Genomic DNA, 16,748 nt, shown 5'->3' with positions numbered 1-16,748 from the left:
TATGGACAGTTTTTCCAACAAAATAATACTTCATTTATTTGTTCTTTCAAAGAACATTTACATCCTTGTCCCAGGGCTATCTGTTCCAGATGCGAAGTTGAGAAAGACATGATTCTTGCTCCAGTACTATCTAAAATAAGAAGCATGTACTATTTCAGTCTTTCTTTTAAAAAAACAAATTCATTATTTTGTCACTAATGAACCATGCACAGTGGTACATGTCTGTAATTTTGGCAAGGTGAGAGGCTGAGGCAGGGAAATGTCAAGTTTGAGGCCAGCCCAGGTGAGATCCTGTCACAAAATAAAAAACAAAAAGGGTTGGGGGTCATAGTTGCATGGTAGAGTGTCCCTAGGCTCAATCCCCAATACTGCTCAAAAAGTCACTACAGGGGTTATGGCTCAGAGGTAGAGCACTCGCCTACCATGCGTGAAGCACTGGGTTCAATTCTCAGCACCACATAAAAATACAATGAAGATATTGTATCTACCTATAATTAAAAAATAAATATTTTTAAAAAGTCACTACAGAACAAAATACCATATAATTCATATTCCAGAATAAAAAATTTGCTTACATCTAAGAATAATTAATTTTTTTCTTACACATGTTTGGTTCATGAAGAAAAACTCAACAAGTTTCAAAATTCTTTGAAAGGATGACAATGTATATTGCTATTCCTCACCATTGTATCTAGCACCACTCCAGGGCTAGCAATTGGCGACCTAAATCATCTGCATTGATTAGATGTGGCACAATTCCTAGTGATACTAGTGACCTGATAAAAATTCAACAATGGGCCAGGCATGGTGGTGCACATGTGTAATCCCAGTGGCTCAGGAGGCTGAGACAGGAAGACTGCGAGTTCAAAGACTGCCTCAGGAACAGCGAGGCGCTAAGCAACTAAGTGAGACCCTGTCTCTAAATAAATTACAGTAGGGCTGGTCATGGGACTCAGTGGTCGAGTGTCCCTTAGTTCAATCCCTGGTACCACCCCCCCAAAAAAAAAAAAAAAAAAAAACAAATTCAACAGATGGATCTCAATGCTCTTTCCTCTCTATCCCAGCTAAAATACAGTTTTCAGTTCCTCCCTTGAGTACTTCCCAATTTACCAGAGTCAAAGAGGAATAAACCATCCACTTCAAGTTCTTCACTTCCTGGGCTAGGTGGAGTTTCCGAAGATACTCGGAAAATTCTATTCAACAATCTTGGCCAACCTTGGCCTCCACAACAAGGCCTGCTATGACCCTGTTCACATCTTTCTTCTTTATCTTCTCTCAAGAGGCTCCTTTGTGATGACACTTCATTAAATGGTAGGTAACTCAAACATGCCCTTTAGCAACTGTATCTTAGCATTTTTCTGTCTGCAAAATCTTTAGTCTCAAGAGCCTAAAAACTCAAATTCCTTCAATTACAAAATTAACTTCAATGAATCAATTGAAAATAACAACAATAACCCGAGACAGTATCAAAAATGCTCCTAAATCACACATTTTTTAAAATTTCTTTTTGAAGAGCTCTAATTATTGGTATCATCAAATATGGTTCAATCAGATGAGCAGGCCACAGGAGAACTAAGAGAATGACTAAGAACAGCTAAAGTTGAAGAAACATCCAGGAGGCAAACTGCACGTCTTGGCAGCTATAATAAGAGTAACACCTCCTCTGTGGGAATTGATTCCAGTTAGCTATCACTTCTGCTGGCACAGTTCCCTTTTGTCTCCTGCTACATGCTCCAAAATACCCTTCTTGATGTTGCATTTCAGAGACACACGCACATAATTACTAGTTTTATGAGTGGAAGGGATTTTAAAAATGCATTCACATGTTTGTCTCCTTCTCAAAGTGTGCACTCTTTGAGGACAGGGACAGTTTCCCTACTCATTTTTGTACTCCTGGTATCTGACATAAATCTGGCACCCAATACATGTTTGTACAATGAAAATAAAGGGAACTGCAATATACTATTTAAAAAATATTAAAATACCTACAATGGTAATAGAACTGTAGTATACTTCAAAGAATTACACAATATGATTCTCACTTTTAAGAATGTGTAGGGAGGCTGGGTTGTAGCTCAGTGGTAGAGCACTTGCCTAGCATGCGTGAAGCACTGGGTTCCATCCTCAGCACCACATAAAAATAAATAAATAAAGTTATTGTGTCCATTTTCAACTAAAAAACATAAATATTAAAAAAAAAAAAGAGTGCGTAGGGACCAGGGGCTTAGCACTGTGACAGAGCATGTGCTTATACTATATTAGCTGAGTTCAATACCCAGCACCAAAACACACACACAAAAAAGACACAGGGACCAAATTAAAACCACAATGATATCACCTTAGAATGGCTATTATCAAAAAGACAAATGATAGCAAGTATTGGTGAGGATGCAGAGAACAGGGAAACTTTGTGTACCATTGGTAGGAATGCAAATTAATAGTCATTTTTAAAAATAGTATGGAGATTCCTCAAAAAAAAAAAAAAAAGACAAAAATAGAATTACCATATAATCCAGCAATCCTTCTTCTGGGTAAATACCCAAAGATATTGAAATTGGCATGTTGAAGAGAGATCTATACTACCAAGTTCATTCCAGCACTATTCACAATAGCCAAGATATGGGGGCAATCTAAGTACCTATTAATGGATGACTGAATAAGGAAAACATGGTCCATATATATACATTGGAATACTTTAAAAATAAAGAAATTCTGACAACATAGATGGAAATGAATACATTACACAAAGCGAAATAAGTCAGACACAGGAAGATAAATACTGTGTAATCTCATATGTGGAATCTAAAACAGTTGACCTCATATAAACAGGAGTAGAAAAGTAGTTACAAGAGGCTAGGGGAGAGGAGTGAGGAAAGGAGAGATATTGCTCAGAGGACACAAAGTTTCAATTAAGACTAAAGGAATTAATTTTAGTGTTAGATCTCAGTTAATAATTTAATAATAAGAGTTAATATTAAATAATGAATAAATTGCTGAAAAAGTGGAACTTTACATTTTCATCACAAAAAAGTAAGTTGGTGAGGTAATGAATATGTTCATTACCTTGAATGAATCTTTCTAGATCAAACCTTAACTCTGGATTGGGTGTGGTGGTGCATGTCTGTAACCCCAGCAGCTCGGAAGGCTGAGACAGGAGAATCACAAGTACAAAGCAAGCCTCAGCAATAGCAAGGCACCTAGCAACTCAGTGAGACCCTGTCTCTTAATTAAAAATAAGACTGGGGATGTGGCTCAATGGTTGAGTGTCCCTGAGTTCAATCCCCCATACCAAAAAAGAAAAAAAAAAGCATAAGAAGAATTCTCTTAGGTTGGGAGACAAATGAAGCCAATCCATTCAATCACTCATATATGAAAATATATGAGTTCCATTACTGAGTAAAGGACAAAGATAAGAAAAGCTTCTAGCCTGGAGCAATGGCACATGCCTATAATCCTAGTGACTCAGGAGGTAGAGGCAGGAGGATTACAAATTCAAAGCCAGACTCAGCAACTTAGCAAAACTCTGTCTCAAAATAAAAAATAAAAAGGTCTGGGGATGTAGCTCATTGGTAGAGTGCCCCTGGGTTCAAGTTCCCAAACAAACAACAACAACGACAACAAAAACCCTTCTGCTTTCAACCCTTCTGCAGATGAGTTAATTGATGGAACAGTGTGTTGCCTACTATGTAGAAGAAGACACCTGCTGGAGAAATGCATGTGGGAGCACAACGGAAAGACAACTAACCCAAGTAAGGAGAAAGGGCCAGGAAAGCCATTGCAGACAGGGTGAAAACTTTATCAAGCTTTTGAAGCTGATAAAATGGGGGGGCGGGGTGAGCATGGTGCAGACTGAGAGAGGGGCACAGGGGCACAAAAGAACACAGCATTAGCAAATTATAAACAGTTCTGTATGGCTAGGGTTCTAGCTCAGCTCACATAGAAAAGGGGCAGAAAATACTGGGGAGTGAGGGCAAGAGGCAGATGATAAAAAGGGCCTATATGCCCTCATGAGGTTGAAGTTTATCTTTGAGCAAGGGTGGACTATACCCTGAAGTACCTATGGAGTCACCAACTCTCCATGAACTAAGAGAAGCATGATTAGGATGTTCAAAAGATCATTTTGACACAGTGGAAAAGTAGAGATTGACTTTAAAGCCAGAAGTGAGGAGAAAGGACACATTCCGAAGAGAGAGAGAGAGAGATAATTTTAATATTTATTTATTATTATTATTTTTTTTTTAGTTATCGGTGGACACAACATCTTTGTTTGTATGTGGTGCTGAGGATCGAACACGAACCCGGGTCACACGCATGCCAGGCGAGCGCGCTATCACTTGAGCCACATCCCCAGCCCCCGCCCCCCCCGCCAGGATCTTTAAGAGGCAAAACAGGTAAAGTTTTGATATAAAGAGTTGAGGGAATGGAAAGAATCAATAAAGAAATGCAGGTGTCTGGCGTAGGCTGAACAGGTTTCTGGTGCTATTTATCAAGACTGGAGATACAGAAAGAGGTTTATAGAAGGAAGAAAAGAGATAACTTTAGATATTTGAGTTAGAAATGTCTAAGTTGTCTATAGGAAACAATGATATGGAGAAAATACATCGAACTCAATGAATATATGAATGCTAAAACCATGCATTTGAATGCCATCACCCAAGGAGATAATACTGAGAATGAAGAAAGAGCACCGAGGAGCAGATACAGCTAAACAATACTCAAGAGAAGGGGGAGCCAAGGAAGCAGTCTTGATGGAATATTCACAGATCATGAACCAAGGGATAAATACATATCAAGGGAAGGTTCAAGCTGGGTAAGAACTGAAATGAAAAGTAGCATATCAAAACTGGGAGGTCACCTGTGACATTACCAAAGCCAATTTCAATACAATGTTAGAAGCAAGAGGAGGCATACTGTACTGGGTTGAGGTAAATTAAAATGAATATAAATTACTCTTGAAAAACTCAGTTATATGAGGAAGAAAAGCTAGGGCATAAGGTAGGGAAAGACCATCACAGGAAGATTATTTTGGAGTTGATTATGTTTTTATGCTAAAAGGGGACATAGCAGGAAAGAAGGAACTGAAAATTCTGAAAACCAAATGGTAATAAATGGAAAACTGGAGTTGACGATGAAGACAGCAGTAGGAAAGAATGAATACGCAGCACAAAGGAGGGCAGTGCTCTTGAGAAAGAGGAAAGAGGACTAAGCACGGATTTAGTTGCAGAAAAGCTTACAGGCAGGAGTAAGATTATAAACTCGAAATTACAAGCAAGTTTAAATGTGTATACATATCTTTCAGGTGAGACAACAGATTTCTTTAGAATATCAAGGAGGTTCACAACCAGCAATTTTTTAAGAATATAGTTCAGAAGAAAATAAATCATAATGGTGGTAATAGGCAATAACAGATTAAGAAATGGGGAGAAGCTGGGCATGGTGGTGCATGCCTGTTATCCTAGCAACTAGGGATGCTGAGGCAGAAGAATAGCAAATTGCCTGGCTCAGTAGCACACGCCTGTAATCCCAGGGAGGCTTGGGAGGCTGAGTCAGGAAGATCTCAAGTTCAAAGCCAGCCTCAGCAATGGCAAGATGCTAAGCAACTCAGTAAGACCCTGTATCTAAATAAAATACAAAATAGGGCTGGGGATGTGCCTCAGTGGTTGAGTGCCCCTGAGTTCAATACCTGGTACAAAATAAAAAAGAATAGCAAACTGCGTAAGCCTGGGCAATTTGGTGAGACAAAGTCTCAAAAAAAAAAAAAAAAAAGGAATGGCCTGGGGTTGTAGCCCAGTGGTAGAGTGTAACATGCATGAGGCACTGGGTTTGATACTCAGCATTGCATATAAATAACTAAAATAAAGGTCCATTAACAACTAAAAAATATTTTTAAAAAGTAAAAAAAGAGAGGGCTGGGGCTGAGTGATAGCGCACTTGCCTGGCATGTGTGAGGCACTAAGTTTGATTCTCAGCACCACATGTAAATAAATAAAAGACTATCAACAGCTAAAAAAAAATATATTTAAAATAAAAAGGGCTGGGGATAGAGCTCAGTAGTAAAGCACCCCTGGTTCAATCCCCAGTACCGAATTAGTAGTAATAGTAATACTACTACTACTATTACTAAGATGATCAGATGCAAGGATTAGTAAAAACTTACTGGCTTGGACAGGGAAAACCTCAGCAGGGACAAAATGAAAGACAAATCAAGCACTAAAACCTTGTTAATTCCAGGACCGTCTGGTCAGAGCAGGGGCTATCACTGGTTCTTTTTTTTTTTAAAATACTTTTTACATGTTGATGAGCCTTTATTTTATTCATTTATTTATATGCAGTGCTGAGAATCAAACCCAATGCCTCAAACATGCTAGGCAAATGCTCTACACCGAGCCCACTACTGGTTCTTAAATGTAGAAAAGGTCTAACTGTATTGAAGCCTATTCCAGAAATGGATATAATGACCTAGAATAGGAAAAAGATTTTTAAAAAGGAGAGAGCAGTCTACAACCATAATTCAAATGTGACTGGCATTTAGTCATTCAGCAAGTATTTACTGAGTTGTTGCCAATTACCATTCTGGACTCTTAAGATATGCTGACAAAATCCCTCCTTGATGCTACAACCTGGAGAAAGTAAACACTTAATAAATGAATAAATGACACTAAGGCAATAAGGATAGACAGGGGTTAGCTGTGGGATGGTATTTACAAGAATGGTCCAGAACTATTCACTCTAAGCTAAGTTTACCAAAACTAGGTAAACTAAGCACCACAGACTTTGGCTAGATTTGTCTAGCCCATTTTTTTTTTTTTTTTTTGGTCCATGAATTAAGGTTAAAATAGGTTTTATTATTTTTAAATGTTTGAAAGAAATAAAGGGAATATTTTATTCACACGAAAATTTTATGAACTTCAAATTTTAGTGTCCATAAAATTTGAATGCACTCATTCATTTATGTATATTGTTCATGGTTAATTCTGCACTAGAACAACAGAAACCACCTGTCTGGCACTTTGCAGAAAATCACTTGCCAAACCTGGTTATACCTAAATGAAGGGGGAAAAACAGTTTGTAAAGACACTGATGGAATAGTATTTTAGTCCAATAGCAAGTACTAAAGCCCAGAGACTGCAATAAGCACAGCACACATGACAGATAGAAAAGGTCAGCATGGCTCTGCAGCAGAATGAATGAGAGTAAGATATGGTGATGAAAAACAAGCTTGATCAGAGGCCAGCTCACATACATATTTGTTGGCCACAGTAAGGAACCTGGATTTTTTTTTTTCAAGCAGTACAGAAGACACTGCCAGGTTTAATGTGAATAAATATTATGATGTAATACTGGAATTCATAGTTGCTGTGTGATGAACAAACTCTGGTAAGGAAAGAACAAAAGCAAGGAGAGGAGAGAAAATAGTCCAGCCAAAAGATTATAATGGATAAGTCTAGAGTTTTGGTGGCTGAGTTGCTGAGAGGAAGCTGAGAGCTGGGGTATATCTGGTGCATTGCAGACAGAATTTGCTGATGGCTCAGGTTTGGGATGTGAATAAAACAGAGAAATCAGGGATAACTCTTGTAAAACTTTGGTCTTCAGCAACTGGATATATTAGAGTCATTCCAAAACAAAAGACTAAAACTGGTAAAGGCTTGAGAGAGGGAGGGGAAAAAATTATATATATTTGGTGGTTGTGCTGAGGATGAAACCCAGTGCTTCATGAATTCTAGGCAAGTACTCAACCACTGAGCTATATACCCTGTCTTTTGAGGGAAAAAAATCAAAACATTTTGGACATGGTAAGTGCAAGGTATTTATCAGATATGCACGTGGTTCCAGGCATACTCGTCTTCTTATGTGCAAACTGAGAATAATAGTGGCACCTCACAGGGTGGTCATGAAGATTAGGTGAGATACATGTGAAATGCTCAGAGTACAATCTGGACCACAATAAACACTCAGTTAATGTTAGCCATGCCTATTGTTATGCAAATGGAAATATCAAATAGGCAGGTGGTTGCACAGGTCTAGAATTCCACCAAATAGTATCAGAGACAAAGATTTTGTTGGTAGTCATATAGATGAAGCCTGGATGAGATCACCAGGAAGAATGTGTAGACAGAGAAGGCAGGCAAAAATAGACTCTTGAGTACCTTCAACATTTAGCAGAAGAGGGGAATTACACAGAATCCTGAAAATTAATAACTGATGAGTTAAGTAGATAAACAGTAAGTATAGTGTTATAGAATCCAAATAAAAAGGGTATGTTTTTATTTTTTTAAATATTTTTTATTTTATAGTTGGACACAATACCTTTATTTCACTCATTTATTTTTTACATAGTGCTGAGGATTGAACCCAGGGTCCCGCGTGTGCGATATAAGCACTCTACTGCTGAGCCACAATCCCAGCCCAAAAAACAGGATATTTGAAGAGAGTTATCAGCTGGTTCAAATGATGCCAGGATGAAGACTAAGAAATATCTATTCAACCTAGTAAAATGGAGGTCCTTGAGAATCATGATAAAGAGTTATTTCAGTGGAGTCCTGCGAATAAAAGCCCAATAGGAAAGGTTGAGGAGAGAATGAGAGGTGAGAAAGTAGAGACAGCAATTACACATAGCACTTTGAAAAAGTTCTGTCAAAAGGAGCAAAGAATCAGGTAGTAGCTGGAAGAGGACATAGGTTCAATGGGTTTGAGGGTGGTTTTTGTTTTGTTTGTTTTTTGTACTAGGCACTGAATCCAGGGGTATTTAAGCATTGAGCCACATCAACAGTCCTTTTTATATTTTTTAGTTGTAGTTGGACACAGTATCTTTATATATTCTTATGTGGTGCTGAGTATTGAACCCAGTGGCTCAAACTAAGCCACAACCCCAGCCCCTATTTTTTTGAGATAGGATCTTGCTAAGTTGCCAAGGCTGGCTTGGAGCCTGAAACCCTCCTGCCTCAGTCTCCAAAGCCAATGGGATTATAGGCATGTGTCACCGCACCTGGCCTTTTCAAGAATTTAAAAAAATAATTATATTCAGACAGCTTTATATTGTGATGGCACCAATCCAGTTGTGAGAGATAAACTGCAGATGCAGGAAGAGGTACAATCCTGAATGGATGAGAGGTGATGGAATCCAGAGCTTGAAAGTAGACACTGGTCTTCAACAGAAGGGGGGCACTTTGTACAAAGTGGCAAATAAGGTAGTAGAATTAAAGTTCCCTTTAAACAGGAAGAGAAAAGCTGCTAAATATTTCATATATTTTAAAAAATGTCTTCATTCAGGTGCTGGGGCTGGGGCTGAGTGGTAGAGCACTTGCCTAGCAAGTGCAAGGCCCTGGGTTTGATCCTCAGTACCACATAAAAATAAATGAATAAAATAAAGGTATGGTGTCCAACTACAACTAAAAAATACTGGGCTGGGGATGTGGCTCAAATGGTAACGTGCTCGCCTGGCAGGCACAGAGCACTGGGTTCGATCCTCAGTACCACATAAAAATAAAATAAAGATGTTGTGTCCACCAAAAACTAAAAAATAAATATTAAAAAATTCTCTCTTTAAAAAAATATACATATTTTTAAAAATCTTCATTCATTCTTATATTTCATATAATACAACTGCCTCTCAAGAGTCAGTAGTACATCAGTAAATGAAGATTAGTAGCTAAATTACTCCTAAGGACAATTCTGTTAATATTGAGAGTTTCAATTTTCAAATAATCAATTTCCAGAATATCTTGCAAAGTACTACAATTTTAGTACTTATGCTCATATTCACACTATTCTTTAAGCTGAACTTATTAAAAAGAAAAGTAGAGCCAGGCATTATGGCACATGCTTGTAATCCTAGCAGTTTAGGAGGCTGAGTCAGGAGGATCACTAGTTCAAAGCCAGCCTCAGCAACAGCAAGGTACTAAGCAACTCAGTGAGACTCTGTCTCTAAATAAAATACAAAATAAGGCTGGGGATGTGGCTCAGTGGTTGAGTGCCCCTGAGTACCAAAAAAAAGGTAGATAGTAAGCTCCCTGAGAGAAGAGCTTGTTCAATACTAAAGTCCCAGCACTTAATAATGTGCCTAGAACATAAGATGATCTTTCAAAAGTTAATTCCATTCTCTAATCTCTGTCCTTTTCTTACTTTATAGAGTACAATATTTATGACTGCCATTTAGGAAGATGAGCCTCTTTGCAAGTACTTTTTCATCATTTTTAATATAAGTAAATGTAGTGATACCTGTAAAACATTTCTAAAATATAAAAATAATGATGTGGGATCAATAAGAGAAAAATATATTCAAGCATGGTCAAATATGCAGACATCCAGAGACGAATTTTTTAAGCCAACAAGGTTACTGAAAGTAGTCAAGAAATGTAACATGGGGCTGGTGTAGTGGCTCAGTGGTAGAGCATTCACCTAGCACATGCAAGGCACTGGGTTCAATCCTCAGCACCACATAAAAAGATAAATAAATAAAATAAAGGTACTGTGTCCAACTAAAACTAAAAAATAAACATTAAAAAAAAAATGAGGGCTGGGGATGTGGCTCAAGCAGTAGCCCGCTCGCCTGGCATGCGTGTGGCCCGGGTTCAGGTTCAATCCTCAGCACCACATATAAACAAAGATGTTGTGTCCGCGGAAAACTAAAAAATAAATATTAAAATTCTCTCTCTTTAAAAAAAATAAATAAAATTAAAAATTAAAAAAAAAGAAATGAAATGTAACAGTTATTGAATAGATATCTTAGTATCTTGTGAACAGATAGGCAGGGGCAAGGGCTGATTCTCTGAGGTCATTGGTACATCAAAGAGAAGAATGGTTTTCTGAATGCATTAACAGAGAAGAAGAGATTTAAACTGCTTTAAATATAATCTCTGCCTGATGTTGAGAATATTAACACAAAAAGATCACCTAGGATTTTAGAGTACAAAGACAATAATACACTTTCTTAAATTACAACAGAAGGTAAAATTTTCATCCATATAAGAATGAAGTCCAATATTCAGATATTTAATTCAATTCTACCTAGCAACTATCACTCAAGAAACACAAATGCTGCCTATTTTGTAATCAGAGGAAGAAGCAGTTCTCCTCATGCCTACTCTACATTAACAAGATCAAGAAGCAAAGATGTCCAGCAGCTTGGGAGGCTGACACAGGAGGATGGCAAGTTCAAAGCCAGTCTCAGTAACTTAGACCCTAAGCAATTCAGCGAGAACTTGTCTCTAAATAAAAGATTAAAAAAGGGCCAGTGGGGGGGCTGGGGATGAGGTTCAAGCGGTAGCGCGCTCGCGTGGCATGCGTGCGGCCCGGGTTTGATCCTCAGCACCACATACAAACAAAGATGTTGTGTCTGCCGAAAACTAAAAAATAAATATTAAAAAATTCTCTCTCTCTCTCTTAAAAAAAAAAGGGCCAGTGGGTGCTGGGATTGTGGCTCAGTGGTGGAGCACTTGCCTAGCACGTGTGAGGCCCTGGGTTCAATTCTCAGCACCACATATAAATAAATGAATAAAATAAAGGCCCATCAACTTCTAAAATAATATTTAAAAACAAAAGGTGGGGGGAGGCTGAGGATTTGGCTCAGTGGTTAAATGCCCCTGAGTTCAATCCCCAGTACAAAAACAAAAACAAACAAACAAACAAAAAAACACACACTGAGCAAAGATGCTCAAAACAGCCATCAAATGAGACAGGTAAACTTTACCCATCCTGCTTCAGATTACATTTTTGTAATCCCAGCAACTCGGGAGGCTGAAACAGGAGGATCATAAACTGGACAACTTAGTGAGACCCTATCTTAAAATAAAAAGAGCTGGGGATGTAGCTCAGTGATAAAGCCAAAAGAAGGAAAAAAGGAAAAGTAGTCATAAAATAGCTTATCTTTAAAAACTAAACAGAAACAGAAACATGAATGTCTTCAGATATTAAGCTATTCAGATTCTTGGCAATGTCCCTAATTACTTTTCAAAGTCATTAAAAAAAAAAACACAAGAAGGTATATTTCCTCAGTTTCTAAGTCTAAACTGACTTATCTATTAGCAGAAGCAAAAGAAATAAACCCATCTGGCAAACTGTAAAAAATTAAACTAATCATCATAATCACAAGGTTTATACTCCAACAGGAAAAGTACCACAAAATGACCAGATTTATTTGTATAGGGTGAAAAAATTAATCAAACACCAACTTTGTTTTCAGAGATGGTTCTTTTTATTACAAGAGGACTTGGTCTCTCATATGCCAACTTTAAGTAGTTAACTTCAGTTTGAGCCAAATCCTCATTCAACTACAAGTTTCAGTTCTTCTCTTTCAGCTTGTTGTTCTCATCCTGATGCAAAAGTCAAGCTGCATCTTTCCTTCTGGGAAGATGGGCTGTTGGATGACCAACAGCAACTGGGGTAACACCGAAGAAGCCACAACTTCCTTCCCATTCTCAAGGTAAATAGGGTCATCTCTTCTTTTTTCTTTTTGGTGCTGGGGATTAAACCCAGGGCCTTGTGAATGCAAAGCAAGCACTCTACCAACTGAGCTATATCCCCAGCCCCAGTCAAAATGATTTTGATCTAATATTTTTTAGGAATTAATGTTCAAATATAGAAGGTGGGAAATTTTGTGTTCTTAATTTTTTGAAAAGCTAATTGGTGTCTTCAGATTACCACATCATATTTGGAAGTTTGCCATCACATTCTGAGAAGACCACATTAGGTGGCATTAACCCATTTTAAAAAAAAAAAAAGTCCCTGGTATTTTTTATTATTCTAATAGTAGAGACTCTCAAGAAGAATAAAGAAATCATAATTACTCTTTTTTTTTTATTTTTTTGCTTTCTGAATTTATACGTCTATGACTAGCAATTAAAAGTTACAGGAATAGTATGAATCTGTTCTATTTCCAATTCCCAGAGTTTCTCAGAAGATGGCCAGTTTTACAATCAGGGAGTCAAACTGCCCTTCATTTTATCATCACTTGCAGATTTCCTGAAACAATCCAGCTTCACCTATGAACTCCAGTCATTTTGAGAAAGACTGGTTAAAAGTGTACCCCATTTATTAAAAGAATTTAGAAAATATTTGAAATATATAATTAACCTTAAATAAACCTAGTATCCATTCACCTAAAAGAAAAAAATTCATGCACAGTGCCAGTACTAAATTCAAAAGTGCTAAAGCTTCAATAACCCAACCAAGGTTTTGGAGCTAAATGTTGGTAGGAAAACTAACTGGTGTTAATATCAACTCTGCCCAGAGTTTTGGTGATCTATATGAATAATCCCAATTCAGAGTTTTCATTCTGACTGTACAGGAAATGCTTTCTGCAACCCAACACATCTAAAAAGGTTTCATTCTGAGTGATGCAAGCCCTCCACACAGCCTCAAAAGCCAAGGGTCAGAGGCTTTTTATAAAACTAATTCACATGAAGCAAGATTGGAAATGACTTGCAAGCACTTGTGATAATGCATCCACAGGCAGTGATAATCCTAAGAAGGGATATTTTTGCAGTGTTACTCTTTAATGTAAAACTAAAAATGGCATAAAAGCTACAAATGCTTGTTTTCTACTTTAAGTCCACATCACTGTTTTCCTGATGTTAAGATTTCTCTTAGCTCCACTTAATAAAATTTTTATTCTCCTATAAAACCACTACAAAAATCATTATTTCATATAGGCATTTCTCTAGAAACTTACTACTAAAAATTAATTATTTTGTCACAAATCGACAGTTCAAATCAAACACTTTTAGGGAACCAATGAGGTCCTAGGGCCCCTTGGGGAATTAAAAAGTATAAAACATGATCCATGCCTCAAGGAGCGGAATAAGAATACATTTATTGATTCTCAGAAGGGGAAGGTCATAAAAATTCATCTCCAGAGAAGATTATTTTGGTAACTTTTTTACCAACATTGTAATGAAAATGATCATTAGTAGCAAGGTTTACCTACTACTCCTTACTTTATTTTAAGCCTATTTTTTTTTATTCTAATATCAGTGGAACTAGAAAACAGCTGGTTACCATTCCTAATAATGGATCCATTCATGTTTTCTGAAGTTATAAGTTGCCTCTTAACCTTTCATTTTTTCAACCTTTCCTCATAGGACTGACTTCCAATCACATAATCATCTTTTGAGTCTCCTCAGAACCGTCTCCAAGGTCTCCTCATCCCTTTTAAGTTGAGGAACCTAGAAATGGAAACAACACTCAAGTAAGGGGATGATCAGTGCTAAGTATTATCTACATAAAAGATAATGCCATCCCATCAGGATACCTCAACATCACTTCCACAACCTTATAGGACTTTGTAAACCTTTACAAAGTCCTATAATGGCTCTTAGGCTTTCCTCTGCCATACTTAAATGAGTTTAGTATTTTTTAAAAATTAGTCAAAATTATCCTATCATGTGCAAGTTCTTCTAGCTTATATAGTATATCCTTGCAAAAATGTTCTTTTTGGGGAGGCAGTGGCTCCAGGGATTGAACTCAACCACTGAGCCCCATTGCCAGTCCTATTTTGCATCTTATTTAGAGACAGGGTCTTACTGAGTTGCTTAGCACCTCACTTTTGCTGAGGCTGGCTTTAAACTCTCTATCCTCCTGCCTCAGCCTCCCGAGCTGCTGGGTGGGATTACAGGCATGCACCACCACACCTGGCTACAAAATGTTCTTAAAACTTGTATGTACATTTAATTTTCAATTTAACAAAGTCACTAATCACCTTCTATACAAAAAGTCATCACCGTAAACAATGTAAAACATAAGTGAAAAAAAAAAATGATGACCTAGAAATGGTCTCTGCCTTAATGGAATCACAAACTAATAGGGGAAAGATACACACATTCAAAAACTGTTCAGAACAAAAGAAAGCCTGGATATTCTTTGAGGACAGTTATAAAGTGCAATAAGAAGAGGAAATGATAAGTAGAGTTTTCACTAGCATTAGCATCTATGAAAGCTTCATGGGAGAGCTAGGATGTGGGGATCTGAGTTGAGTCACAGAAGATGAATAAGCTATAGGCAGGTCAAGAGGGAAAGACTTTAAGGCAAAGGGAGGGCTTTAAAATGTAGAAAGGCAGGACCACAAAACTCAGGAGAACACCTATTAGCTTGGCATTCCAATGCAGGTACAGCTGAAAAGAGAGTATGGATGTTGAGGAGATAAGGTTCAAGATGTAGAAATGAAGGCCAGCTAGACTACGAAGGGCTGAGAATTTTAAATTGTATATTAGTTAAAAGTCAGAGTTTTAGGAAAATAGTGACATAGTCAGATTATATTTAAGAAAACTACTGGCAACCCTGTATAGGGTGAAAAGGGAAGGCAGAGAGACCAGATGTAGGAGATTATCCCAACAATCCATGCAAAGGTAATGAATTTCTATTGGGACTGTAGAAACTGAAAAGTAGGGACAGATTAAGGAAATGCTATCACAGTCTAATGGATGTGACTCAGAAATCCACTGGATGGGGGCAGGAACAAGAAGGACTTGAATAAAGAGCAAGAATGAACTGTCAAGTAGATGTAGGTTAAGATTTTAATCACAGTTTGGCCACATACTAACCATATGACTTAAACTACTTGTCTGCGTGTGCCTCAATTTCTTAATCTGTAAAAGATGGTGTTCTGAGTATATTCACAAACCTTTTTTTTTTTTGGTAGTATCGGGGATTGAATACACAGCCAGGTGCATGCTAGGCAAGTGGTCTACCACTAAGTTACATCCTCTGCTCCCTTTTAATTTTATTTTGAAAAAGGGTCTCACCAAATTGTCCAGGCTGACCTGGAACTTGCAATCTTCCTGCTTCAGCCTCCTGATCCTGAATAACTAGGATTATAGCTGTTCACCACCACAACCTGTCAATTTTCTTTTTTTGTGATATGTACAGCAGAACTATATTTTGCCTTCTACAGCATACAGTCCTCTACTAGCTATTCTTAAACTTTAACTTGCTTTGACTATTTGAGGGTTTTGGGGTTTTCTGCAGTACGGAGAATTGAAGCCAGAAGAGTTCTGCCTCAGAGCTACCTCCCCATCTCCTCCCTGACAATTATGCAACTCATGGGGGCATTATTTCTTGGTATCCTACCTGCCTATTTACTTATTCTCCTCCTCCTTTCTTTTTGCCTTGTCCCTAATTATGTTTTGGTTGGACACCAATATTACCAAGATGAGTGGCTGACCTTCAGTTTGGTTCCACTGAATTTACAGAAGAACTCAATATGTGCTAGGACAGACACTTGGGAGGCTGAGGCAGGAAGAGTGCAAGTTCAAAGCAGCTTCAGCATTGGCAAGGCCTTAAGCAATTTAGCAAGATTTTAAAATAAAAAAAAAGGATGGGGATATGACTCAGTGATTAAGAGCCCCTGGGTGCAATTCCCATACAAAAAAAAAAAAAAAGCTTGACACCCAAAGCAAAATTAAGAACATCTTGAAGTCAAGATGTGTGTAGCATTCATGTTGGCAAATGGAGAGAGCTTACAGTACTCAAATGGGCACACATATAAAGGTATACCTCAAAATAATAAAAACCAATTATTTTGGTAGAAAATAAAAAAAGATTACAGTAGTTATGTCCTTTTAGTTTCTTTATTCTAATAATAATGAGGGCTTCCCATGTGCCAGGCAAAGTGCTAAGTGCTTTGCATGCTGGTCTCAATTGAGCTTCACAATAACTTAGAACCTAGATTACCCCTAATTTACAAATGAAAAAAACTGAGAAGTCAAGAAACTTTCCAATACCTCCAGCTAATAAATGGCTAAAATGAGATTCCA

The 16,748-nt window shown here is 37.6% G+C and overlaps 1 protein-coding gene across 6 annotated transcripts in view; it reads right to left on the bottom strand.

Moving 5' to 3' along the window:
- Kmt2a (lysine methyltransferase 2A) overlaps positions 1 to 16,748 on the bottom strand; it is an 83,947-nt gene that overhangs the window by 58,501 nt on the left and 8,698 nt on the right. For 2 of the 6 annotated variants that reach the window (XM_071616742.1, XM_071616741.1), the window contains exon 2: positions 13,996 to 14,162. The exons of the other annotated variants lie outside the window; for them this stretch is intronic. In XM_071616742.1, the coding sequence (XP_071472843.1) occupies positions 13,996 to 14,016 (21 nt within the window). In that variant the 5' untranslated portion in view covers positions 14,017 to 14,162. The remainder of the gene's footprint in view (positions 1 to 13,995; positions 14,163 to 16,748) is intronic. 6 annotated transcript variants of the gene reach the window in all.

The sequence above is a fragment of the Marmota flaviventris genome, chromosome 9 (genome assembly GCF_047511675.1).
Source record: "Marmota flaviventris isolate mMarFla1 chromosome 9, mMarFla1.hap1, whole genome shotgun sequence".
NCBI classification, from domain to species: Eukaryota; Metazoa; Chordata; class Mammalia; order Rodentia; family Sciuridae; genus Marmota; species Marmota flaviventris.
Note: the sequence above shows the minus strand (reverse complement) of the source record. Positions and strands in the feature narration are given on the sequence as shown.